Source organism: Bos mutus, chromosome 8 (assembly GCF_027580195.1).
Source record: "Bos mutus isolate GX-2022 chromosome 8, NWIPB_WYAK_1.1, whole genome shotgun sequence".
Taxonomy (NCBI): domain Eukaryota; kingdom Metazoa; phylum Chordata; class Mammalia; order Artiodactyla; family Bovidae; genus Bos; species Bos mutus.
Window position 1 is genome coordinate 52478398 of NC_091624.1, and position 26345 is coordinate 52504742.

Below are 26345 nucleotides of genomic sequence, written 5' to 3' on the forward strand. Positions count from 1 at the left end.
TTTCTCAGGTGACAAATGTATTCGTCTGTGTCAGTGGCACTTTTTCTGGGGCAAACTGGGTGTCACTGTTGGGCACGGCTCCCGTCAGACTCACAGGACCATCTCAGCGCCCCTCCACACACCACTAACCATACACTGCAAGCTGCTAGCGTGTGGCGAGGACCTCTTTCCCCTTCCTTTTTCTTCCTCACAGCTGCGGTGATGGGGGAGGGGGGTTCTGAGGGGGCGGATGTCACCCACTTGGGGTGGGTTTTTCCCAATTCTCTACCTTACCTTGTCCCAGCTTCTTCTCACCCTCCAAGTGGGCCCTTTTTTGGGGGGGTCACATCCTGGTAAAAGAACTTTAGGGAGCACTTCTGCTCAGCAACACCCCCCCCCATTTCCTGTCCTCCATCTGCCAGGCCTCTTAGCCCCTGGTCTTTCCCCACAACTGCCCCCCTTTTTTACTGGGGCTGTGTGTAAAACAACAATATAGGGGCTTCTTTTTTTGACCATGTCACATGGCTTGTGGGGTCTTAGTTCCCCATCCAGGGACTGAAATTGGGCCCTTGGCAGTGAGAGTATGGAGTTCTAACCACTGGTGTGGGTGCTAAGTCACCTCAGTCGTGTCTGACTCTTTGTGACTCCATGGACTGTAGACCACCAGGCTCCTCTGTCCATGGGATTCTCCAGGCAAGAACACTGGAGTGGGTTGCCATTTCCTTCTCCAGGGGATTTTCCTGACTCAGGGATCGAACCTGAGTCTCTTACCTCTCCTACATTGGCAGGTGAGTTCTTTACCACTAACACTATCTGGGAAGCCTCCTCAACCACTGGACCACTGGGAAATTCCTGCAGGGATTTTTAAAGGAAGAATTTTACTAGGAAAGTAAGAGAGATGCCAGTACCCAACTAAGAAGATAGTAAAACCTTGGTTGATCCAAAGTCTTCCCGCTCAGAACCCAGCCATTCTCCCTCTGAGAAGCTGCAGTCCATCTTCATCCCCATGCAAGTCCTTTGTCCGTCTGTTCCTTGACCCCCAACAAGATGCATGAACAGTCAGTGGTGTGGGCACACACACGGGGGTGTCCCTGGGTGTCCCTTGCCCTCACCCCCAGCCCTGCTTGTCCCAGAGCTTCTGCCTCCTGGACTCAGCTTGCTCCGTCTAGCTGATACCAGAACACAGGGGTCACATAGGCTGCCAAGCAGGATGGGGCAAGGAAGGGGCGGATGGGCCACAAGGGTGACCAGTAGGGCACCAAAGGTGGAGGAGGCCAGAGAAAGACTGTGGAGTAAGAGTCTGGGGGGTGTTTACACAGGAGATGCAATTTGGTTCCAGATCCTCTGCGTCCTCCAAAGTGCTGCCACATCTCCAGGAAGGGCTTGGAGTGAAAATTTCCCCAAGTGTGGGATTCCTGGCAGCTGTGTAGGACGACAGCAGAAAGGGAGCCAGGACCACCCTGAAACCCCCCAAACTGATGGAGAGAAAATGCCCACCAAGTAAGGGAACCCCATTCCGGGAACTCAGTGAAAGTGAAAGTTGCTCAGTCGTGTCTGACTCTTTGTGACCCCATGGACTATACAGTCCATGGAATTCTCCAGGCCAGAATACTGGAGTAGGTAGCCTTTCCCTTCTCCAGGAGAATCGTCCCAACCCAGGGATCGAACCCAGGTCTCCCTCATTGCAAGCAGATTTTTTTACCAGCTGAATCACGAGGAGGCCCAAGAATACTGAAGTGGGTAACCTATCCCTTCGCCAGCAGATCTTCCCAACCCTGGAATCGAACTGGGGTCTCCTGCAGGAACTCAGATCTGCTGGGAATCCCAGGATGAGGGAGAGCCAGGGCTTCAGACTAGGACCCCCCAATCTGATGGGAGGGTAGAGCCCCACCCTGGAGCAGTGATTAGGAGACCCTCTGTGGTCAGTTGAGCATAAAAGAGCTCCGACTGCAGGTAGAAAGCCCAGGGACTGGGCAGCCAGGAGAGGAGTGTGGGGCAAATCGGGTGACCAGGGTGGGTTGTTGGAGTCCAGCACTGTCAAGGCGGGTCTGGGATGCAAGAAGGAGGGGCGCAGGCAAGGTGCAAGGCCAGGCCTGAGTACTGGCTCTCTGACCCCCTCAGACCTGACCCCCTGCTCTGGGCCTCAGTCTCCCCTCCCCTGCCCCTCTGCCCAGGGCTCAGGGATGCCATTTGCTTCACTGAGCCCATCTATCTGAAACGGGTTCACATCTTCCTGTTTTGTGACTGGAAGTCACAGGGCAAGGCGTGAAGCTGTCAGTCACAGAGGCAACACAGAGTCTCATCGTTTGAAGGGGTCAAGGGGAGGGGGCAGAGGGAGAGCGGCAGGGTAGCCCCGGGGCGGTGGACGAGGAGGGGGACCAGTGGGAGCAGAGGTGCCCAGGACCATGGCTGAGGCCATCACCTATGCAGACCTGCGGTTTGTGAAGGCTCCCCTGAAGAAGAGCAACTCCAGCCGGCTAGGACACGGTAAGGGCAGCTGCAGTGGCTCCTTGATTCTGCAGCTCCATCCTCCTTCAAGACCCCACTCCCACCCCACAGACCCCCATCCTGATCCCACCTTTCCTCTTCTCTCCAGACCCAGAGACTGATGAAGATGGTGAACTCACCTATGAGAATGTGCCTCCAGGCACAGGAGGACCCTCAAGCTTGGCCTCCTCTGGATTACGGGATAAAGCAGGTCTGGGGAGCCTGGGGGATGCGTGTTTGTAAGGGGCTATGTTTTGAGTTGGGGGAGTCCACAGCATTCTTGGGAGGACAGTATCCTTGGAGAAAGGACGGGGGTTCTCAGGAAGAGAATGAGGACCAATCACGGGAGCCAAGGAAGAATAAAACTTCCAGCGGGGAGTGAGGGCTCTATGGAGGGATCAGGCTGCACCCCAATCAGCCCTGTTGGGGTGCAGAGCTCCAGTGGGAAATGGGAGTCCCTAGGGAGAGGGGAGAGAGAGAGGGAAGGGGGAGGAAGGGAGAGCACTCCTGGGGAGGTTTTGGCAGGCAGATGAGTGGCCCCAGAGGGAAAGATCAAGGGAGACCCTGAAGGGTTATAGAGGGTCCCCGGGGAAAGGATAAGGTAAGACCCAAGACGGGCACGGGAGCCCCAGGGGAGATGAGGAGCTCCGGAGAGCGCGAAGGGTGGCCCCGAGCGGCGGCCGAAGGTACCTTAGGACAGACTGGAGTCTCGGCGCGGTGGAGGGGTAGGAGTGGGAAGAAGGGGCATTTCCTGGGCTTTCCCACCTTCACAGGAGTCTCTCCCTTCCGCAGGGGCTCAGTCGGAGCAGCCAACAGCTGCCTGGAGCCCCGTGACGTCACCAGCTGCCGGGCGGATTCTCTGGTGTGAGTACCCGGCGCTCCCAGCCCCGCCCGCGCCTCCCGCTGCCCAGCTAGTGTTCCACGTCCTTCGCGGGATGCTTTTTCCCGCGAATCTCCACCCTACCCCCAACCCCTCGGTCTGTCAATTTTCGTGGGGCTCACTGCACCCCCGCCCCCCCACCCCAACCCGCTGTCTCCCTAAGGCCATGCAGCCTGCATGCGGTACCTGGTTCTGGGCCTGCTCCTCACCTGCCTGCTGTGCGGGGTGGCTGCCACCTGCCTGGGAGTGCGCTGTGAGTATGGCTGCCCCTGGTTTTCCACTTACCCGGAACAACGTTCTCCCCGACTCTCCCCAACAGCTGCCCTTCCTCAGCAGGGCGGGAGTCACTACCATCACAGCCTCAGCCTTGGGCTGATTTCTAGCCAGGTCTGTTTTCAGAGCGCAGTGACTTCCTAGATTGTCCTGACCTAACCCAGTGCCCCCTGAAGCTTTAGGCGGTCAGAGCTTATATTCCGTTCCAGCCTGTTAGGGCAAACTTGCAAGAAGCAGAAAAGGGACTGATGCTGAAGACTCGGGTTACCAGGGCATGGCTGATGATGTCCTGAATCTCTCTTTATGGCCAAACAGATCTGCAGGTGTCTCGGCAGCTCCAGCAAATGAACAGGGTTCTGGAAGCCACCAACAGCAGTCTGAGGCAGCAGCTGAGCCAGAAGATAACCCAGCTGGGGCAGAGGGAAGAGGATTTGCAGGGATCCAGGAGGAAGCTGGCCCAGAGTCAGGAAACACTACAGGTGGAACAGAAGGCTGGCCAGGCTACCAGACAACAGTTGCAGGCCTGCCAGTCTGACGGAGAGAAGACGAAAGAGGCCTTGAGAAATAAGGAGACAGAGAGGATGAACTTGGAGCAGAGGCTGAACAGTATGCAGGAAAGGCTACAACCCTTCTTCAAGTGCTCCACCCCAGGTATCTGCTCTGGGAAAGGAGAGATGGGAGGGCCTGCCATGACGGGTGGATTGAAGAGAGGGGTCTATCTATTGGGGTGCCATTGAGTTGTTCAGGAAAGGGGTGGTGAGCCAGAGTGCTGGCTGACATGGACATGAGTTGTGCATCCTTGGCCAGCAGGGGGAAGGATCTAGCCACCTACTGGATTTAGGGTTTGATCCCTGGGTTGGGAAGGTCCCCTGGAGAAGGGAAAGGCCACCCACTCCAGTATTCTGGCCTGGAGAATTCCATGGACTGTATAGTCCATGGGGTGGCAAAGAGTCGGACACGACTGACTTTCACTTTCATCCAGCTCTAAGGTGGGATCCTCTTGGGGAGAAGAGGGTGGCAGCCAGCAGTGCAAATGATACAGAGCAGCAAGCTCAGGGCTCATCTGGCTCATCTCAGGGCTCAGGGCATATCAGTATCAAGGATCTGGAAACTCCCTGAATTTGGATGTGAAATTGATTGTTCACATGTTTTTCTGTAGAGAGGACCTATGTTGCTAAGTCACTTCAGTTGTGTCTGACTCTGTGCGACCCCATAGACAGCAGCCCACCAGGCTCCCCTCCCCTGATTCTCCAGGCAAGAACACTGGAGTGGGTTGCCATTTCCTTCTCCAGTGCATAAAAGTGAAAAGTGAAAGTGAAGTCGCTCAGTCATGTCCGACTCTTAGCGACCCCATGGACTGCAGCCCACCACGCTCCTCCGTCCATGGGATTTTCCAGGCAAGAGTACTGGAGTGGGTTGCCATTGCCTTCTCTGAGAGAGGAACTATAGCTTTACTTAATTCTTGTTACAGCTGAGCTTCCCCCAAAGATTAAGAATTACTGATGGTTGTGGTATAGTCTGGAGTTGGGGCAAGGCAGCTGAGGCTCTATCAGAGAGCCTGGAGGGCAGTGAACTAGGGTGGAATTGCTCATCCCTTTTGAAAGGAGGAGTGCAGCAGTATGTGGGGATGAAGGAGGGGGACACACAGAAGGTCTGCCAAAGTAGGCTGAGGTTGAGGGAGGGTCCCCTGCCCGAGCGGACAGGACTGCATGTGGACTGGTTGTCTAGAGGTTAGGCTCTGTCTAGTGCAGGGATATCTGGATACTCCCCCAAAGCTTTAAACAAAGAGATTATGTACAGACACCTGCAGCCCTGGTTTCTTTAACCTTCTCACTCTCTACAAGCCTCACTTTTCATGCCAGTACTGCCCACCCCCACTGCTATCCCCCATCCCCACAGCTGAACCTAGACCTCAGCAACCCAAACCACACTTCCACTGAAAGGACGGCTCAGATCTTCACTCTGACCACAACGGGTCCCCACACTTCTTCAGTCTCACAGAGGCCTTCAACCTGCTGGCTCCCCTGTTTCCTCCCTTCTCATCAGCCATCACCTGTCTTCACTTCTTTCTCCCCCCATCTTGATTTGAGGGCCTGTCCCCTTACTTCAGCCACCCCACTCACTCCTTGGTTCCAGTGTCCTTCTGGTATATCTGACTGGCAATATCTCAACTCTGGATGAACACACATGCCTACACCCAGGGGTGACAAGCTGTGCAGTCATTCTGCTTGGTGCCACAAAACTCGAGTCTCAACGTCTGGTGGGACCCCACACTACTAGCTCTCCGTACCCCACTACCCTCTCAGCAGATGGCCCTACTCTGCCAGAGAGGAATTTCTTCTGTTTTCCACCACCAGTTCTGTGTATCCATTTGCATTTTTGTCCATCCTCATCTCTTGCAAGGATAACTGCAACGGCTTGCTGAATGTTTTCTCTAAACATCCCTCCTCCAAATCCACTTTTCATGTTGCAGCCAGGGTGATCCTTTAAAAACAAAAATCTGATCATGTCATTCCAGTTAAGATCATGTCAGTTAATTAATTACATCAAAAGTTATGGAATACATACTCTGTGTCCAGCACTGTGCCCAGGCACTTGGGATACAGTCAGAGAACAAAATGCCTCAATGTAAAACCTTACATTGACTTTCTCTTGCTCATAACATAAAAATAAAAAATTCTCCATCTGGTCCCCATGGCCCCTACCTACCTTTCAGTGTGCCGCTCATCCCCTCACCCTCGTTCATTTGGCCACAGTGACTTCTATATTCCTTTAAGTTGCTGTGGGACAGTAACTCAAGGGAGTAGCTGGGTGGGGATGAGAAAATATGGACAGAAGAGAGGGAATTGGAGGGGAAGGAATGATTTTTGGGGAGGTAGGATGGATGGGACAAAGCAGAGAGAGGTGGGCTGGGATCAGGAGCACAGACTAGGGTGTCGGATATTAAAGAAAGAGGGAGGTTTATTTCTGACCAATAGTCAGGAGGAGAGAAAAGAGACATATTTTGAGATGGGGGGGAGGAAAATGGCGAGAGTTCACATGTCAAGTGTCTGACAACTTCAGCAAAGCAGGAAGCAAGGTTGTCAACTTGTGGAAGACTGGAGGGGAAGCTAGTGGCTAGGAGCTTGAGGAATGAGGGGAAGTTTTGAATATACGCTGGGGAATGCATTAGGGAGCTCAGTGAGATGAATGGGAGGCCCGTTGATCACTTGTTTATTGGGGACCCAGGTAAGGTTAACCAAAATGGGGGGTAGACTGCAATTGTTCAGGAACTGGGGATAGTACCACCAGCCCTTTTCAAATAAGCCTCCCAGATTGGAAAAAAATTGATTGGTTGATTGGTTTTTGGCTGTGCAGGGTCTACATTGCTGTGTGGGCTTTCTCTAGTTGCAGCGACCAGGGACTCCTCTTCATCGCATAAGCTTCTCATTGCAGTGTCTCTCTTGTTGCAGGGCATGGGCTCTAGGTATTCTCAGGCTTCAGTAGTTGCAGCACGTGGGCTCAGTAGTTGTGGGCTCAGGGCTTGTGGGCTCTAGGGCATGGACTTAGTTGCTCTGTGGCATGCAGAATCTTCCCAGACCAGGGATTGAACCCATGTCCCCTGCACTGGCAGGCAGATTCTTATCCACTGTGCCACCAGGGAAATCCAAACCCCGGTTTTAAGGAGTAAAATTGTTGAATGTCAAAGGCTTTCACTAAGTATGCACAGGTATGGCATTTCCAGGGTAGTCGAAGAAAAAAAGATTACAGAGTTTAAGGACCAGATCAGTTCCACTCCAGGGAATATTGTTAGCAACCAGATTGCTGAGTGTTGAGATCCCCCTCCTGGGTCTGGACAGTGCAGTGCTGTCACTCTCTTTCTGCTTTTTAGGTTCCTGCTGTCCCTTGGGATGGATACAGAATGAGAGGAGTTGCTTTTACATCTCAGTTACTAAGAGAAATTGGATGGAAAGCCAAAGCCACTGTAAATCTCTGTCTTCTGATTTGGCCAAAATCAGCGACAGTTCTTATCCATATGCAGTAAGCAAACCCGTATTCAAAGACTGTAGTGGGTTCTGTTGGGTAAAGGGACATATGTCACTGAGTCAGGGATGGCACTATGCAGCCTCTCAGCACAGAGCTCCAGGTGGCCCTACCTACTGATTAGGGCTGGCATGAGAGTTGAAACTTACAAGGCATCCTTACTTTAACCTGTTTCTCATCTCAGCTTTCTGGTCAGTTCTGGGCTGCTCAACAGGTTCTTTGACTCTCATGGTCTCCCAGGCAGACAGGTTCCATACCTGGTGCACTGGATCATAGGGAATGGCTCCTGTGACAAGAACCGTCCACAGAATGACTCTTCACAGGCTGGCAGAAATTCTTACCCAGCATGTGCGTGTGGGTATGCATGCATGCATGTGTAATGAGGGGTCAGCTTGTATCTGCAGGGTGGCACTTGAAGGGTGTGGGGATGGTCACTGATGAGGCGATATCATGCACCAAGGTTGGGTACAGTCCTCTTGCTGAAGCTCATAGTCTCTCTAGTATTTCCTTCCCCTCCTCTTGACACCCCCTCTCTCCCCCTATTCCAATATTTCCCAGCACTCCTCACACACCTCTGATATCTTAATTTCCCTTCAGATTTCTCAGATTTCTATCAGAAACTTACGGAAGGTGGTGCCACAAGGTGAATACTGGGTTGCCCACAGAAATCCGTTCTGGCAGCCTGATCATACAAAACAGAGTTGGTAAGTTAGGACTTTGGGGCAACAAAAATCCTCTATAATACCTTCGTAAAGACATGGTAATGAACTCTCCCTCCAGGTCATCCTTTCAAAACTTTGGATGTTATAATCGCCCATGTGTCCATTTCTTCTATTTGATTAATAACTCTCAGGGCAGGCATGCTCTGTATTCTGTCCCCAGTACCCAGCAGTCCCTGGCACATGTGTTACTTAAAAAAAAAAAAAAAAGACTAATTTGGGAGCTATGTCATTTTTCTCTCAGGGGTATAAGTTGAGGATTTAGCTAGGGGTTACAGCTGATGAAGAACCTCGGGTCTAACTTTACAGCCGACAAGGCTACCCAAACTGAAGTTGTACTTTTTCAGTCAAGGCCACTTGGGGCACCAGAGTTGCCCCAGAGAAGTGAGAAAGGAAGTAATTGGGGTAACTTTGAGGACCAACCCCATGGATCTTGAAGCACGGTAGTTACCTAACTGAAGTTTCTGTCTTTGAAAACTTGGGCATTTTCTCCCTCCCTTGGTCCTAGCGCCTCTTTGGGTTGGAGTCCAGACACCTGTCCCTGAACCCTCCCACACACAGCAGGCAGGGTGAGTTAGGAGTTGGGTTAGGTTTGTGCAGGGCAAGAGAAGGGAGGATGGGATACGAGGGGCCAGAGCTTAACCCTGTGCTACTTCACTACCCTTTAGGTATCCCAGTCCAAAATGTCCCACGCTAGAAATCAAGTGGGCGAATCTGGACTCAAAGACAGATTCATCCTGTCACCTTCCTCTTCTCTCCATCTGTGAGATGTCAGCTTTCAGGTCTCCAGACAGGGACCACTCTTTGCACTGAGCTGGGTAAGTGTGGGGGATGGGACTGAGGCATGGAGCCTGGGGGCAGAGGGTCTCACACAGAGGGCAGGGGGAAAACTTGTTGCTGGAGGCAGCAGCCATGTCACAGCCTCCAGGGGCTTGGTCTGCTTATGGAAGGGAGTGTTGGGCAGGGAAGGCCTGGAACTGAAGGGAGGCTGGCGATGCAGCAGTCCAGGTTGCTGGGGAGGAGGTGGGGTGAGCTGGAGGAGGATTCTCAGTGGCAGTCAAGCGTGGAGCTCACTGATGCTTTAATCCTCCAGGTCTCACTGATGCTTTAATCCTCCAGGTACTCAACAACAGGAGCCTGTGCCCTTCAGCCCTAACCTGTAGCCTGCGGGTCCTAAGATCTGCCTTCCTCCAGTGTGTCTTCACTCTGCTCAGACAGGGCCCCGCCAAGGGCTGACCCAGGCCCAGCATCTCTAGGCAAGCCTGCTGGAGATCCTGTCCCAGAAACTGGACTGTTCCCAGGGAACGGGGAAGAAGCTTCTAGAAGAGATTTCGCCCTCCCGCCCCAAAACCTCTTATAGTAGAATGGGTGGGGAGGGCGCACGGGCTGAGTGGATGGGGCAGCCCGGAGCCAGCCAGGCAGTTTTATTGAAATATTTTTAAATAATTTGCACGTGTTAGTCTCGTGTGTCAGCAATGCATTGTCTGGTTCAGTGATCCCCACGGGAGAGCAAGCCCAGGGGTTGGAAAGGAAATGTTCTGTTCCTCGCGTCCATGTTGAGCCTCCCCTGTACAGGGGCAAGAGCTGCTCAGCCTGTGCAGGGCTGGCGCGGTCCAGCGTGTGCTCTCCGTCCTCACGGGGCATCCTGAAGGCCAAGGTGGAGGCCAGAGACCACAGGCCCCACTGCTAAGAGCGTGCCCCAGGCAGCTGCAGGCTGGGAGTGGGTGGCTTGGTGTGGTGCCCTCGGTGGCAGAGGAGACTGCCCGCCTCACAGTTCAGGTTGCGGTAGCGGGCCACAGCTGGTGCGGGGCGGGGGCACATGGACAGGAAGCCAAAGCTGAAGGGGCCAAGGCAGCAGCCTGGGCAGGGCAGTCCCTCCTCAGGCTCCCGGGGAGCTGAAGGGGGCGGCGAGGGTTCTGTCCGCTCCAGGGCTGCTGCACGGGGCAGACTATGCTGGGCCCGGTTCCAGGGCTCCCCTGCCCAGCCTTGCGGGGAGTTCACCACCACAGCTGGGGGGTTGTTGTTAAGGGGAGGTCCTGATCTAGGGGACCAGGGCTGAGAGGCTGAAGAACAGGTGCTGATGAAGTTGTCTGTGGCCACGGCCATGGCCAGGGGCAGCTGCGGGGCTGGTCTTGGGGGTTCTGGCTCAGGGCTGCTGCCCTCACACTCCATCTGCTCTTCGGCTGAGGGGCCCACAGCAGGAGGGCCAGGACCTGGCAGTGCTGTCTCCATACGTCGGGGAAGCTCAGGGGATGACGGTAGCGAGCGGCAGCGGCGGACAGGTGTCCCAGGCTGGACCAAGGTCTCCGGAGTGGTCACCAGGGGCAGCTGGGTGGAGGGCAGTAGCGATGGAGGTACAAGGGGTAGAGGGGCGACTGGCTTGCTGGGTGTGTCCAGGAGCTTGATCTTGCCACCTCTGAGGTCTTCCCGTAGTGAAAAGGGGTTGACTCGAGTCAGATTGTCCCCCCAGTTGGGGGGTGATTCTGGCGATGGGGGTAGGAAGAGGTCTGACCGGCTTCGGGAGAGCCGGGGGTCTGGCCTGGGGAGTGTGGCAGAGGGACCCCCTCTCGGAACAGATCCTGTAGACAGAGAAGTCTGTGGTCACTGTTCTCAGCACTCATCAGAGTTCCCTGAGGGCCTCATAAACTGACTGGGAGGCTGGTGGGACCAGAGCTGAGAAAAGGGTGCTCTGGAAAGAGGGGGATGTCCCCGCCAGCCTCCTGTACCTCTTCTTCCCTTGTTCCCCTCCCTCAGGCTCTAGAATTAGAAAACTATCTGCTTAGAGATGTCCTCTCACCGCACTCCCACCCCCAGCCTTCTCAACTAATAAAACACTCAGTCTCCTCAGATGATTCCGAGTTCTAAGGAAGAGAGGAGCAAAAGGACCTCAGCTGTGCTCACTTACCCTGACCACGTGTCAGGGGGACCCGCGGGAGGGAGGCTGGCTCAGGCAGCTGCTCCAGGATCCACTCCAGGTGCTGGGTGATTTCAGTGAAGGGAGCACGAGTTTGAGGTTCCATCTGATAGGGAGAGACGAGCAGCTTCACTCAGAGCTCCAAAAGCGTGTCCCTGAGTGTTCCTCCCATCGCCTGGGCTGGCCGGGGGTGCAGGGCAGCGGGGAGAGTGGGGCTCTTACACTGCAGCAGTGGATGGCCAGGAGCAGGAAAGGCAGCGGGCAGTCACCCCCTACCAGGGCCCTGAAAGCAGGCACATCCAGCCCAAAGTCCTGTGGGGACAGAGATGAGACACCTGCGAGTCAGCCTTCCTCCAGTTTTCCTGCTGCCCCTAGTTAGGGCCTCGACCTTCTGGGAACCCTCCGTGGTTATGAACTGCCCAGTCTGGAGTGCATCCTTTTAAACCTGGGCATATCACTCACCTCGGTCCGGGGTAGGTAGTCAGGGTCTGCAGGTACTCGTGCGATGAGCTCACAGAGGACAATCCCAAAGGCAAAGACATCAGCCTGGGGTAGGAAAGAATGTCAGTGGGATGCACTGACAGTTCCATGTCAGAATATGTCAGAATTCGCGGGAGTCTTGACAGTTGCCGTGTGTTGGAGGGGGTAAGAGGGGTAAGGTCTTGGGTCTTCTGAGTATCTCACAGAGCTGCTGAGGAACTTGGGATGGGGCCTTACAAGAGAATCTCCAGGGTGTCTGGAAGGCCTTGGGGACCTCAAGGGTTGACGTCTTACCTTCTCATCATACAGCTCGCCTCGCAACACCTCTGGAGCCATCCAGTACGGGGAGCCCACCACAGCCAACGGCTCCTTCCTTGCCCCTTCCCTGCAGGGGCAGAGTGGTCAGGAATATCCCATCCAAACACCATTCCCAAACAAAAGGGGGTGAGGTCAGCCCACTCCCCACCCCAAAGGAAATGTGCCTATGGGCTTTGCTTAGATAAGGGCCTTCTGGGAGGTTTAGGGGGATGGGGCATTCACCTCACCTATACACAGGAATCTTTTCAGCCAGCCCGAAGTCACCCACAACAGCTGTGAAGCCTCGGTCTTCCCGTCGGATCAGACAGTTCTGACATATACATATAGCATCCCCGCATACCCATCACCTTCTGTTCTCTGATCTCCCACTATGCACCTCAAAGACCTGTCATTCCAGAATAACCCCATCTTCCTCTGATCTCCCAGTTCTCCAATGTACCCCAATCTTGCAGCATCACCCATCTCTTGGTTTAAACAGAATGGTTCTCAGTCCCTCAGAGCACTCCCCCTCATCCCAGACCCCCATACTCCAATGTCTTGCTACCCCAACATCCTAATGTTGCCTGTTATCCACTTTCCAGTATCCATGGGCTGTTACAATCTAATGACTCTCAAATCCCCTTTCATGCCTCCACCCACCTGGCCCACCTACCTTGGATGTGAGGTCTCGGTGGAACACCCCTTTGGCATGCAGGTACCGCAGGCCACGGGCGATGTCCAAAGCCAGGCGGAGCCTGACAGGCCAGGATAGGGGCTCGGGGGAGCTGAGCAGCTGTTCCAGGGTCCCCCCGTTCATATACTGGGACATGGGAGGAGAAGGGGAACGAATATCAAAGTTTCAGTCTGTTCTCTAGGTCTCCCACTTTTAAGCCTGGGGACACTCAGGAGTATCACAAAGTCAGTAGGGTGAGTCTGTGCTCTAGGGTCCCTCATTCATATCCTAAGGCAGTCCGGACCCATACATGAACATCTATTTAAATTTAAATTATTGCTACCGCTAAGTCACTTCAGTCATGTCCGACTCTGTGCGACCCTATAGACGGCAGCCCACCAGGCTCCCCCGTCCCTGGGATTCTCCAGGCAAGAACACTGGAGTGGGTTGCCATTTCCTTCTCCAATGCATGAAAGTGAAAAGTGAAAGTGAAGTCGCTCAGTCATATCCGACTCTTAGCGACCCCATGGACTGCAGCCTACCAGGCTCCTCCATCCATAGGATTTTCCAGGCAAGAGTACTGGAGTGTGGTGCCATTGCATTCAGTTCCTGTCACACTAATCACATTTCCAGTGCTCCTCAGGAACTTGTGGCTAGTGGCTATGATTTTGGACCGCACAGATACAGAACATTTTTATCACTGCAGAAAGATCTGTTGTTGGACAGCACCCTTCTAAAGAGTAGCAAGGATGGGACCAGCTGACGCCTTTTATTTGTGGTTTGCCTAAACGGATGTTCTGGGAAGCTTCCCCTGGGTCCTTCCGCCTCCCACTACTCCTCTGCAGATGCACGGGGCTGCTGACACCCTCTCCCCTTGGTGGTGAGGGGGTCCCCCCCCCCGCTTCTTGGCCCATCCTCACCTCTGTAAGAGCGTGCAGCTGCCCTTGGTGCACGCAGACCCCCATGAACCTGGAGGAGGTTGGGAAAGATAGGGTAGGCTGTAAGAGCCTCGGCCTCTCCACAGTTCCCACTTTTCCCGCGGGATCTTTCCCCTCCCCCCAGCAAGCTTCACAGCAAGCGGCTGGGGCCCGCTCACCTTAGGATGTTGGGGTGCCGAAGCCGGTTCATCAGCTGCACCTCCCGTAGCGTGTTTCCCCGGTTACTGGGGAGCCTGTTCATTTTCAGCACCATGACTTGCCCTGACTGTCGGTGCCGAACCTGCGGGCGGTAACGGATGGCTAGTCCCGCGCAGGTCGGGAACACTGCCAGGGTCCAGGCCCCTAGTTCCAGCCTCGCGTCTGAGGCTCGGTCCCGCCCCTCTGCCCTCTCTGTTGGTCCTACCTTGTAGACCTCAGAGAAGAAGCCGGCCCCGATCTTCTCGGCGCAGTGGAAATCGTCCACGCGTGCCAGGCTGGACACGGCGCTGCGGAGAGCCCGGTAGGAGGAGGGGCGGCCCCGGCCCGGGCCTCCTCCCGCTCCCCCCGGCCCCGGGGGCCCCTCCCCCGGCGCCTCTCCAGGCCCGGGCCCAGGGCCCCGTAGTGGGGGCCGTTCCCCGGCCATGGCCGGGCCCCCAGGCCGGGGCCTGCCTCACATGGCAGGATCCCCGGGCCCCGGGCAGGCCGCGCTCGCCATGGGAGCGGGCCCAGACGGATCAGGGGCGCCCGGGTTCCCGCTCCCGCTCCCGCCCTAGAGAATAGAAGATTCGCCGAAGATCCTGGGCCCGCCCCCGCCTCGCCGGCTAGCTGGGCCCTGGTGGACGCCGCTCCGCTCCGCTCTGCGCAGGGCCTGGGCCTGGGCCTGGGCCGGGCGGTGGAGGTGGCGCTCCCGGGCGCCGGCGGGCAGGCGGGCAGGCTCCCCGCAGGCGGAGGCGGGCGGGCGGGCGGGCGGGCGGCGGCCGCTCCGCTTCGCCGCTGAGGCTCAGGCTCCGCGGCCTGCCGGGGGCGGGGCTGAGCCGGGCCTCTGATTAACTCCTTCGTGCCTGGCCTCCGGGCAGCGGCCACGCCCCCTCAGGTGCGCACCCCGCAACCGGAAGCCACTATGCCCTAGGCGAGTGGGTCTGGGGCGTCGGGGTCAAATGAGGTCAGGCCTGAGCTGAATAACCGAAGGGAATTAAGGGCTGATTGTGCGTACGCGCAGTTCAAATGTCTTTTAACTGCCCTGGGAGTCCTTTCTCCTCTCCCTCCCTCAGGTCACTGGCGGTTGACAACTCGGCTCAGGGAGCCGCAAGATTCCTGGGCTCAAAGGACACGCAGGGCTGAAAAATGGATCCTTCTGGCCTAGCCACAATCGGAGGCAGCCCAGCAACCTACCTACCTTCCCAGCCTCCGCCCTGGCCCAGCCTGCCCATTTCCCAGGTCTCGACCTTTACACCTTAAATCTCCGGACTCCCTGACACTTTCTACCTTCTCGGGGGGTGGTGATGCCCCGAGACTGCAGCGAGCCCTCGGCCAGCCCATTCCAAGTGTGGCCCCGACTCCTCCTCATCCATCCCGCCTCCCTCGAATAAAGTTCAGATTCCAGAGCCTGGTCAAGTGACCACCCAGCCTGCACCTTCCTTTTACTGTTTCGTCCGAATGCCCCTCTCTCTCAAAAGAGAAGACTCCACCTGTAGGGACGCCCGTCTAAGCTCAAGATCCCACCCCTTAGCAAAACCCCGCCCCTCAAGGAACTCTTCGGAGACTTCTCTCTCAGTGACACCTCTCAGTATGACACTGCCAACCAACATCAGTGTGTACCAGAACCCCTTAGTGTGACAACCCTCCTTTGTGTGTTCCTTCTGCCCAGAGAGACCCCACCTCTCAGAGTGACTCCACCAGCCATTGTGACCCCGCCTCTCAACGTGACTCCTCCCCTCAGTGTGGCCCTTATCAGTGTGACCCCCTCTAGACAGGTACCGCCCCCATTACGTAGGAATCCGGTCCGCCGGCTCAGGCGGGAGGAAGTTCTGCCACCGGCCTCTAGAGCGGCGCGAGGTCCCGAGTGCGCACGCACCGTTCCAGGACCCGGTGCGCTCGCCGTACCCAACGCTTTCTCCTCTCCGCTGGCTCCTCCCTCCTGTCGTCGGCGGTATAGCCAATCATCGCCTGGAATGGGTGACGTCACACGATCCCGGTGACAGGTCTGGGAAGAGCGGTGGTGGGCATCGGTGAGCCGCTTGCCACCTAGCGGCGGAGTGGAGTCCGGCAGGAGCGGAGGCCGCGGGCCTGGGACGAAACAGTCTGCGACAGAGCTTGAGGGAGCAAGTCTGAATTCTTTTCAGAAACTCTAAAGTACTATTTTTATTTCTGTGGTAAGCTAAAAAGAAAATTAATTGCACAGTCCGCATCCGTGTGGGTGACTACCTTCTAACAGAGTCTTATCCCATATTTATGGAGTGAGAGCCTCGTACTACTTAATTGTTAAGAGCCAATGAGAAAAGAATAAAGCAGTCTTAAATTACAAACGGTGCAGGAGGATCGGGAGAAAGTCAGATGCTGTCTTGGTACAAGGGAAGTTTTCGCACAGGGTAGGAGAAAGAGCCAGAGTGATTCACAGCCCTTCCACTGCCAGTATAGACAGGCCATATGCATCATATTCATTCCTCCAGAGGCAATTTTGTCTCAGCAAAACAAGCTCATTTGTCACATTAAATGTTAACATCTACAATATTTCATTTGTAAGTTTGCTTTCTGTAGTTGAAATCTGTGAAAAGTGAAAGTGTGTCACTCAGTCGTGTCCCACTCTTTGTAATCCCATGACTATAGCCCTCCCGACAGGCTCCTCTGTCCATGGAATTCTCCAGGCAAGAATACTGGAGCGGGTTGCCATTCCCTCCTTCAGGGGATTTTCCCAACCCAGGGATGGAACCCCGGTCTCAGCATTACAAGCAACTTTTTACCGTCTGAACCAGCAGGGAAGCCCAATAAACACTAGGAATTTATGCTTCCTTTTGTTTAAGCAATATAGTATTTTAATCTACTCATGTCTGACCCTTTACCGAAGTCTGAGAATATCCGTAGTTGGTAATAGTAATTCCAAGCAGAGGAGCCAGGTTGCCCGTTTAGACAGATTATTGTAGTGGTTGTATGGAGGCAGGAAGACTGATTAACAAGGAGGCACTGATGATGCTTCATTGAGGAGAGGATGAGGGACTGAACTAGGATAGGGATAATAGAAAAGGGGAGGAAGAAACATTCAACTAGAATGGGAAAACTTGCTGACAGACTAGTATCCAAAGCCAGTCAGTCCTGGGGAGGGAAAGAGCATCATCCAGGATAATTTTAAAATTTCTTGCTTAAATGACTGAGTATCACCTGAGATCAAGAATACAGGAGGAGGACAGGTTGGGGGCGGTAGGTAATTGTCATAAACAAAGGGGTCATGTGATGGAAAAGAAAACTATGAATGTGGATGCCATTATCCCAGTAGGGAGGGAGAAGTAGGCTGATAATGGACTTCTAGGGAACACCAGTAGTAATAAAGTGTAGGTGGATGAAGAGAAGTCTGTGAAGGAAACAGAAAAAACATGCTGAAATATAGGAAGAGATTTTTTTTGAGAGTGCATAAAATTCTTTTTTTAGAATAAAGTATAAGTGTTTATAATGTAATTTCAAATTCAAGTGAAACTGAAAGTTGCTGGTGTCCGACTCTTTTCGACCACATGGACTTTAGCCTGCTAGGATCCTCTGTCCATAGAATTCTTCAGGCCAGAATACTGGAGTGGGTAGCTGTTCCTTCTCCAGGGGATCTTCCCAACCTAGGGATCAAACCCAAATCTCCCATGCTGCAGGCGAATTCTTTACCGTCTGAGCCACCTTCAATTTCAAACTTCTGTATAAAAGGGTCAGGACCTTTACCTATTTTAAGAAGTACACATAGGGTATACACATACACATTTTGCCTTTTTTATTTAATTAAAGTCATAATAAGGCTGTTTAGAATAGTGCTGACATATATTTACATTATAATATGAAACTCCAGTCTGTGACTGAACTAGCACTATATCTGTGTATTTGTCTAAATGGATACTTTTCACTGCCAATGATTTAACGAATAGTGGCAAGTGGAATCCAAGGAATGGAGAGTTTAGGAAAAGTGGAATAATGAACAGTAGTGCAGAGAGGTATGCTAAGATGAGCTTGAAATGTTCCTTGAGTTGGGCTGCTAGAAGATCCTTTTGTTGTCATTTTTCAAACTTTTTAAGGTGGAAAATTCAAATGTGAAAAAAAGAATAGAACAATGAACCCTTATTTACCTTGGGTAAGACCATTTTGTTGGCGAACCATTGTTCAAAATCACTTACCCATGCCTCAGTTATACTGTTGCCATAAATGACTGGGTAGAAGTGAAAATATCTGCTTTTTTGTACCTTCTATGCCAGTGATTCTCCAGTAATCAGTTCATGGACAATCTTGTTTTATCTGTACTACTGCTTTTCTCCCCCGCCTAGTTATTTGGTGCATATTTCTGACATTATGTCATTTCATCAATAAATATTTCAGTGTGTTACCTCTAAAAGATACGGATTCTTCTTTAAAACAAAATCACAGTACCATGTCATACTTTTTTTTAAAAAATTACTTAATACCATCAAGCATCTAGCTTTTCATATTTCCCCCATTGAATTATATTCAGTTTTAAAAATTAATTTTTTAAAAAATATTTATTTATGTGGCTGTGCCAGGTCTTAGTTGTGGCACTCAGGATCTTCGACCTTTATTGAGGTGTGCTGTATCTTTAGTTGAGCATGTGGAATCTGGTTCCTTGATTAGGGATCAAACTTGGGCCCCCTGCATTGGGACTGCAGAGTCTTAGCCCCTGGACCAGCAGGGAAGTTCCCCAAATTGTTAATTTGAATCAAAATCTACATAAGGTCCATACTTTGAGGCTGATATCTTTTAAACCTTTAACTCCATCCGTTATCTCCCCTCCTCCATTTTGTTTTGTTTTTTTCTTAAAGAAACCAGGTCATTTGTCCTTATAGAGTTTCTCAGAATCTGAATTTTGCTAAGCTTTTAGCATGTTCTTCAGTCCCCTGTATTTGCAGTAAAGTTGTAGAGACAATTAGATTTATATTTTATTATTTTGGCAAAACTAATTTGTAGGTGGTTTTAACACTTTTATCATGAGGTATATACAGTGTTAGACTTCCCTAGTGGCTCAGATGGTAAAGAATTGCCTGCAATGTCGGAGACCTGGGTTTGATCTCTGGATTGGGAAGATCCCTTGGAGGAGGGCATGGCAACCCACTCTAGTATTCTTGCCTGGAGAATCCCAAGGACAGAGGAGCCTGGTGGGCTACAGTCCATGGGGTCACCAAGAGACGGACTTGACTGAGTGACTAAGCAGACACACATATACAGTGGCAGTCTTTGTGATGTTAATAACCAATCACGCTTATTATCTGGACCAGGGTTTCTCAAACGTGGCACTATTGATATTTTTAAAAATTAGTTTATTTTGTAATTGGAGGAAAATTGCTGTTATCGACATTTTGGACTGGAGAGATTCTTTATAGTAGGAGGCTGTCCTGGTGCATTGTAGGGATGTAGCAGCATCCCTGGCCTCGACCCACTGAATGTCAGTAGCAGTTCCTCCAGTTGTGATGACTAAAATGTCATTTAGACATTGTCCCCCTGAGGGCAAAATTGTTCCTGATTGAGAACTTTTCCTCATTAAACTACTTGTTACTCAGAGACATATTCATATGGGAAAGGCAAAAAAAAAAAAAAATGCTTGTTTCCCTTTTATTTTACCAGCTTTTAAAGTAGTGAGTCGGTTCTCTAGCATCCTCCAACAGTGACCAATGAGGTGTTTTTTTTTAGTATCATCATAAACTCATAATTTAATACATATATGATGTGTCTTAATCACTGGCAATTAAAAAAAGTTTTTGATTTTTAAACTGTCCTATTTTGGCCACTGGACACATTCAAGTTGGCTTCTGAGTCCTTTTCACATGACTCTTAAGGTTTCTTGCTCTTTGATATAATAAAATGTTCTAGGCTCATTTTGTGAATTGCTAGACTGGAGCTGCTATCAGTTATTTTTTCCAATGATTAATGATTCCTTTTCATTGGAAATGGTATTTAGAAACCTCAATATGGGTAATTTTTGTGTGACCTTAGGAAGAGCAGTTAAATGGATATATGCATATCCTATTCCTTTTAAAACAGTCCCCTCCACTCTCTCTTTATTCTGAAAAAATTCCAAACATGCAGAAAAGTTGAAGGAATACAGAATGAACATCTGTATGTGCATGCTAAGTTGCTTCAGTCGTGTCTGACTCTTTTCAACCCCATGGACTGTAGCCTGCCAGGTTCCTCTGTCCATGGGGATTCTTCAGTCAAGAATACTGGAGTGGGTTGCCATGCCCTCCTCCAGGGGATCTTCCCTACCCAGGGATTAAACCTGCGTCTCCTGCAACTTCTGCATTGCAAGTGGATTCTTTACCGCTGAGCCACCAAGGAAGTCCGAACAACTATATACCCTCAGTTCAATTCAACAATTGTTATTTTGTTATGTTTGTTCTGTTTCTCTCTGATATAATATTGTATGGTGTGGTATTTGATATAGTATGATTATATTGTACTATTTAGTATAATTTTTTATTGTACCATTTGAAAATACATTGCAGGCATTATGACATTTCATTAGTATTATCTTCCAAGGTAATTTTCTGTGTAACCATAATACCATTATCACATCTTGAATTACTTTCTTCATTTAGTTTCTTTCTTTTCTTTTTTTTTTTTTTTTTGTGGGGTAGGGGGGGCGCTTGCATGATCTTAGCCCCCCAACCAGGGATCTAACCCAAGCCCTTAGCAGTGAGAGCTCAGAATCCTAATCACTGGACCATCAGGGAATTCCCCTTCCTTTAGTTTTTTGATTCTCCTATTTTATTGGCTCCTTCTGGGGCTCTTTTGCTGATTCTTCATTATGCATTATTTAGCTACCTTATCCTACTCAATGAGGTAGTAACATTAGCTTACCATTTTATAGATGAGAATACTGGGGTCTGATGAGATGAATTTAGCCAGGGTCTGTATCTCTAGTGATTAGAATTTGAACTAGTGTTTTTGTTTTGTTTTATATTATGATGCCTTTGACTCTAAGTAAAAGAGAACTTAGAAGTGGCCTTAACAATAATGAAATCACTTCATAAGAAGGTTGGTTAATTCTGAGATTCTACATTACCATCAAGGATCTAGGCCTTTCTATTCTACCATCCACCCTGGGTGGATTAAGGCTTTGTCTGGAGGTTAGCTTACCTTTCCACAAGATTTATGATTCCTGCCAAAGTTCCAACATCACATTCACAGAATTTCTCGAGGCAGGAAAAGATATTCCTTTTTGTCCATCTCTCTTTCCCTAATTTGTTGTGCATCTTTTTTAAGAGCAAAGAAACTTTCCCTAGGACGCTCCTTCATCCCACCAGACTTGCCCTCATATTATCCAGATTGCCACAAGCCCACACCTAACCAGTCATTGGCAAGGGGAACGAGACCACTATGATGGGCTTAGACTAATCAAGACTCATTCCTATGGCTGGTTCCGAGCTTCCCTGAAGCTCCTGACTGCTTGGCAGAACAAAATTGAAGTCCTATTAGGAAGAAGGGAGATGGGGGTAGGGAATAGGTATGAAGTGTGCAACCAACAGTGTCTGTTACAGAATCCAGGTTGTTAGCCTTGACATACTTCTGCTATTCTAGGCTCTGCCTTCAGCTCCCTCCCTCACTCTAGCATAGTTCCTGTGAGCCACGCCCCCTACAATTCTAGCTCTCATGACACATACCAAGGTTGTCCTTGGCAGAACAGTGAGGAACATGAAATTTATTCTTTGGTGCCCAGTGCTCTTGTGCAAGCCAAAGAAGTCAGTGACACATGCTTGGTTAGCCCTGGCATTGGCAGTGGAGGGGGGAGGGGAGGAGGGCAGAGGCTCTGCCTCCTGGAAAGGTAGCATCCCCCAGATCTCTTTTTCTTGATCTGTACTTCTCTTAGAATCTGAATGGTTTCATAACAAATTCTAATTTGCCTCCTAGTTTTAACATTACCTTCATATCTCCTTCCCCTGAACTCTCACATTCACTGATCTCCCCTTTGTATTAGAAGTTTAGAGATAATACTAAACAATTGGAAATGAAATTAAGTTTTAGTAGCTGTGTGCCAGGTGCTGGGGTAAGTCTTTTCACACACATTATCTGACTGTATTCTTTTTTTTAAAATTAATTTATTTTAATTGGAGGCTAATTACTTTACAATATTGTAGTGGTTTTTGCCATACATTCACATGAATCAGCCATGGGTGTACATGTGTTCCCCAACCTGAACCCCCGCTCCCACCTCCCTCCCCATCCCATCCCTCAGGGTCATCCCAGTGCACCAACCCTGAGAACCCTGTCTCATGCATCGAACCTGGACTGGCGATCTGTTTCACATATGATAATATACATGTTTCAATGCTATTCTCTCAAATCATCCCACCCTCACTTTCTCCCACAGAGTCCAAAAGACTGTTCTTTACCTCTGTCTTTTGCTGTCTTTCATATAGGGTCATCGTTGCTGCTACTAAGTCGCTTCAGTCATGTCCGACTCCGTGCGACCCCAGAGACAGCAGCCCACCAGGCTCCCCCGTCCCTGGGATTCTCCAGGCAAGAACACTGGAGTGGGTTGCCATCTCCTTCTCCAATGCATGAAAGTGTAAAGTGAAAGTGAAGTCGCTCAGTCGTGTCTGACTCTTAGCGACCCCATGGACTGCAGCCTACCAGGCTCCTCCGTCTTCTTTCTAAATTCCATATATATGCATTAGTATACTGTATTGGTATTTTTCTTTCTGACTTCACTCTGTATAATAGACTCCAGTTTCATCCACCTCATTAGAACTGATTCAAATGCATTCTTTTTAATGGCTGAGTAATATTCCATCGTGTATATGTACCACAGCTTTCTTATCCATTCATCTGCTGATGGACATCTAGGTTGCTTCCATGTCCTGGCTATTATCAACAGTGCTGCGGTGACTGACTGTATTCTTAACAGCATCTTGGTAGGCTAGGCTATTTTAACTTTCTTGTTAAGAGTTTAGGGATTTTAGGTTCAGAGGGAGCCACCTGCTTACAGCTAAAGGCCGCTAACTATTAGGAGCTCATGGCTGCCTGACCTCACACCCATGCCCTTTCCCCTACCCCACCACTCTGGCTTCATGGTTTTTATTGTTACAAAGCATGTTTGTATACATTAATCTGAGGCTTGCAACAGTGGCAGGGTGAGTAGTAGTACCTGCATTTTATAAATGAGGATGGGAGGCTTCAGATACTAAATGACTTGCCCATAGTCTCATAGAGCTTAGCTATTCTGACTCCTGCTCCTCTGTACCTTCTGCTGTTGTAATGTGTGCCCGGCAGAGCAGGGCATATTTGTTGAGTGGATGATGATATGGATTATAGCAGTAATTCTTGTCAAGTTCTATTATTAAAAATAAACAATGTCACTGCTTAGAGGTCTCTTGGTTCCTTTTTCCCCTACCACCTCCCCTCTGGGCTTTCCTAGGAAATCACCTTCAACCAAGACTGAGAGAGAGGACAACCCACATCTCCTCAGACAGGTGCTCAGAGAGGGGCTTAGGAATGGCTCAATGGATCTATCAGGTTTTGCTCCCCTGCCTCCCACTCGAGGGCTTCCTTGGTCCTGCAGCGCGGAGGCTGTCTGTACTCAGCCTTCTCCCTGCCCCCAGGTGGCAGGACTGCCTTTGTTCAGGAGCAGACAGACCAGCAAGCCTCTGCTTTCCTGGTCTGCTGGCCTTGGCCCTTGCCGTCATCACACCAGGGCCCCCTCCCCTCTCTCCTGTCTGAGCCCCGCCTCCTGCCGCTGACTCAGCCTCCCAGCCCTGGACACAGTCAGTACACAGAGCCCAGAGGCTGAGCTCAAAGAGAAACAAAAGGAACTGCCTGGGTCCCCTTGGCTATGGCCAGCACCTTCATACCAGGACTGAACCCCCAGAACCCTCATTATATCCCGGGGTAAGAGCATACCCGTTGCTTCTGGGAGTAGGGGTAATAAGGATATAGAGTTGTGCCACCTTGGCCTTGGGGGCCAAGTGGACATTGTGGTATGGGCGGCTTATGGATGGGTTATCTATGATGTCTATGACGTTGGATGGAAAAGGAAAAGCAAAGGAATAGTAGGAACCGGGCCTGCTGTGAAGCTTTGTGTTGTACTCTCCATGGCAACAGGGTAACAGCCGAGGGGAAGGCTGAAAACCCAGACAGAGAACTAAGAAATGCCTGCTCCAAATATACACACAGTTGAGTCCAGAATGAGCAGGGCCTCTGCGGTCTCTGCTCCTCTGTCTGGGGATGGTGAGGCGGGGGACTCGAGGTGAGCGGGTGAGACTTGTGCTGCAGGTACACTGGACACTGCCCACTACTTCGGTTCAGCATGGGCCAGACCTACGGACAGATGACTGGGCAGCTACTTCGCGGCTCTCCTGGCCTCGCCTGGCCCCCTGCCCACCGCACACTTCTGCCTCCCATTCAGCCTCCAAGATTCCCCGAGCCTCGCAGGAGAAGCCTGCCTGTCAGGCCTGGACACGAAAGGCTCAGCTCCAGCATGGTCCCCGGGTACACAGGTTCGGACACAGGTATGAACAGGGGCCCCCATCCCAGAACACGGGCCCCACACTCTAATGCATCTTCTTTGCCCCCTGCCCACCTAGGTTTTGTGCCACAGGCACAGTTCATCTTTGCCAAGAACTGCAGCCAGGTCTGGGCTGAGGCTCTGAATGGTTTTACTCAGAGGAGCGGAGGACAGGGGAGTCAGGAGCTGCCCAAAGAGGCCAAGGGAGAAAAAGATGTGGAGAAAGACCAAGAGCCAAAGCCGGAGGCGGAAAAGGAGCCGGAGCTGGGGCAGGAGGCGGAACAAGTGAGATGAGAAGGCTGAGGCAGAGTCCAGTGGTGGGAGCGGGGAGCCCTTACCCCTGTGTGGCCAGGCCTGTGGTGGCCATGTGTAGTCTGGCTGTGGGTACAGGGCCAGACCACCAGCTCCATTGCCCTGGGAGCTTGTGTTATAACCCAGGGGCTGAATTTGTTTGCCGTTTCTCCTCTATCAATTTATCCTCACAAGGCTTCCCCCTATTCCATGGATGACAGAGACCCTCGCAAGTTCTTCATGTCAGGTGAGAGGATGTGGGTAACGACCAAAGGCCTGGGGGTGTGCCCAGAAGGTACCGACTGAGTGTTCCCACCCCCCAGGCTTCACTGGTTATGTGCCCCGTGCTCGCTTCCTCTTCGGCTCCAGCTTTCCTGTGCTCAGCAACCAGGCGCTGCAGGAATTTGGAGAGATGAAGTCACCGGGCAGGTCCCAGAAGGATCCTAAGCATCTCCCTGCACTGTCCCGGACCTACCCTCAGCACCTGGGCCTTTTACCTAAATACGGGGGCTATGTGCCAGGTGAGGATGGCCCAGGAAGGAGGCTTTGGGGACTGGGATATTTGTGTGTGTATGTGTGTGAGTGTGAGTGAGTGATAGGTGGAGGTGGTTTGGGGGATGGGAACTAGTAGATACAGGGAGGGGTCCTTGGATCGTGAGGTTCAGCTTTATCACTGGGCAGAAAAGGAACTGACATAGCTCCTAGTGGGGAGTGGGGACCAGAGTTTGGAGGATAACTTGGAGGTTCTGGGTAACTGGCTGAGAAATAACTTTTCTGTGCCTCTGGCTACAGATGACAGACTCTTTTGGCTACACAGGGTATAAGTTCCAGTTCGGCCGCACGTATGGGCATCTCACCCAGGATGCTCTGGGTCTCAGCACCCTCCAGAAGCAGCTCCTGGTATAGGTACCTGGCATTTAAGTTCTCTCTTCCCTTGTCGTCCTATCCCAGCCATCCTTTTGGAAAGAAGAAAGGCGGGTTGGCTGGTGGGAGGAAGCACAAAGAGAGAACAGTTTGGAGGCCGAGCACCTTTTTTATTAATAGGTGTAATAAATAAATAAATAAATACATAAACAGAAGCCTGGGCTCCTCCTCCCTCCTTGACCGCCAGGCACTGGCCACAGCCTATTTACAGCTGGGGGCTTAGGGAACTGGCCCCAATACTGTCACCCAACCTCCTCACCACCTGGCCGAGGGAACCCTGCAAGTGGGCCTTCTGGTCACCTCCCTCCACAGGGAAGTACCTGTCTGCACCCATGGGAGGACTGGCCAGATTGGCTGGGGAGACTCTGGCAGCCCAGTGCTGCATCCCTTCCCTCCTCTCCTGGGGGGAGGTCCGGACAAGGTCACTGGGACAGGTAATGGGGAGTAATTAATACTGAGCACAGGGATATGCGGCCCCCAGCTCTCCGTCTACTCTCTGTAACCAGGCCAGACGGCTTGGGAAGCGCTCTTAGGCGATGAGCCTGGGGGCTGTGAGGGTCCCTGAGGCCACCAGCATGCACAGGGCCTCAGTTCTGGCTGCTTCCAGGGCTTGGACTTGGAGTTGGGGTCAGAGTCACGTAGGCCAGGGGCACCAGGCCGGTGTCAGGGCCGCGGCTGCAGCGCAGCCAGTCCGCCCCGGCTGGCCCCAGCACCCGCAGGGTGTCTCCCTTGCGGAAGCTCAGCTGTCCAGGACCTGTGGCCAGATGGTGGCACAGCGCCTTCACCTCACTG

General features: G+C 51.8%; 4 protein-coding genes and 1 long non-coding RNA gene across 13 annotated transcripts in view; 3 read left to right on the plus strand and 2 right to left on the minus strand.

Annotated features, from left to right (window-relative positions):
- The first annotated feature begins 2275 nt into the window (after positions 1–2275).
- Positions 2276–9775, plus strand: CD72 (CD72 molecule). Its single transcript, XM_014479772.2, has 9 exons — positions 2276–2466; positions 2576–2677; positions 3259–3330; positions 3510–3599; positions 3935–4270; positions 7491–7639; positions 8240–8346; positions 9030–9179; positions 9481–9775. The coding sequence occupies exons 1-8, from the start codon at positions 2385–2387 to the stop codon at positions 9172–9174; spliced, it is 1083 nt and encodes a 360-aa protein (XP_014335258.1). The 5' UTR covers positions 2276–2384; the 3' UTR covers positions 9175–9179; positions 9481–9775.
- A 48-nt stretch (positions 9776–9823) lies between these two features.
- On the minus strand, positions 9824–14645 carry TESK1 (testis associated actin remodelling kinase 1). Its single transcript, XM_005900788.3, has 10 exons — positions 14067–14645; positions 13822–13943; positions 13646–13694; positions 12726–12872; positions 12301–12383; positions 12050–12140; positions 11738–11821; positions 11498–11587; positions 11267–11381; positions 9824–10940 (listed from the first exon to the last, which is right to left on the minus strand). Exons 1-10 carry the CDS (start codon positions 14283–14285, stop codon positions 10048–10050), a joined length of 1893 nt encoding a protein of 630 aa, XP_005900850.2. The 5' UTR covers positions 14286–14645; the 3' UTR covers positions 9824–10047.
- LOC138988892 (uncharacterized) lies at positions 14030–22470 on the plus strand. Its single transcript, XR_011465124.1, has 3 exons — positions 14030–14162; positions 14914–16014; positions 22255–22470. It is a non-coding gene; the product is annotated as an uncharacterized lncRNA (long non-coding RNA).
- Positions 22471–23584: 1114 nt separating this feature from the next.
- On the plus strand, positions 23585–25583 carry CIMIP2B (ciliary microtubule inner protein 2B). Of its 2 annotated transcripts, none has more exons than XM_070375686.1 (6): positions 23585–23722; positions 24107–24342; positions 24418–24623; positions 24825–24876; positions 24953–25150; positions 25447–25583. In XM_070375686.1, exons 1-6 carry the CDS (start codon positions 23667–23669, stop codon positions 25533–25535), a joined length of 837 nt encoding a protein of 278 aa, XP_070231787.1. In that variant the 5' UTR covers positions 23585–23666; the 3' UTR covers positions 25536–25583. The 2 variants fall into 2 exon arrangements, with proteins under 2 accessions (XP_070231787.1, XP_005900825.2); XM_005900763.3 differs by having other exon boundaries at positions 24107–24330.
- Positions 25584–25642: 59 nt separating this feature from the next.
- RUSC2 (RUN and SH3 domain containing 2) overlaps positions 25643–26345 on the minus strand; it is a 61810-nt gene continuing 61107 nt past the window's right edge. For all 8 annotated transcript variants that reach the window (XM_070375666.1, XM_070375670.1, XM_005900765.2 and 5 more), the window contains one exon: positions 25643–26342. In XM_070375666.1, the coding sequence (XP_070231767.1) occupies positions 26141–26342 (202 nt within the window). In that variant the 3' untranslated portion in view covers positions 25643–26140. The remainder of the gene's footprint in view (positions 26343–26345) is intronic.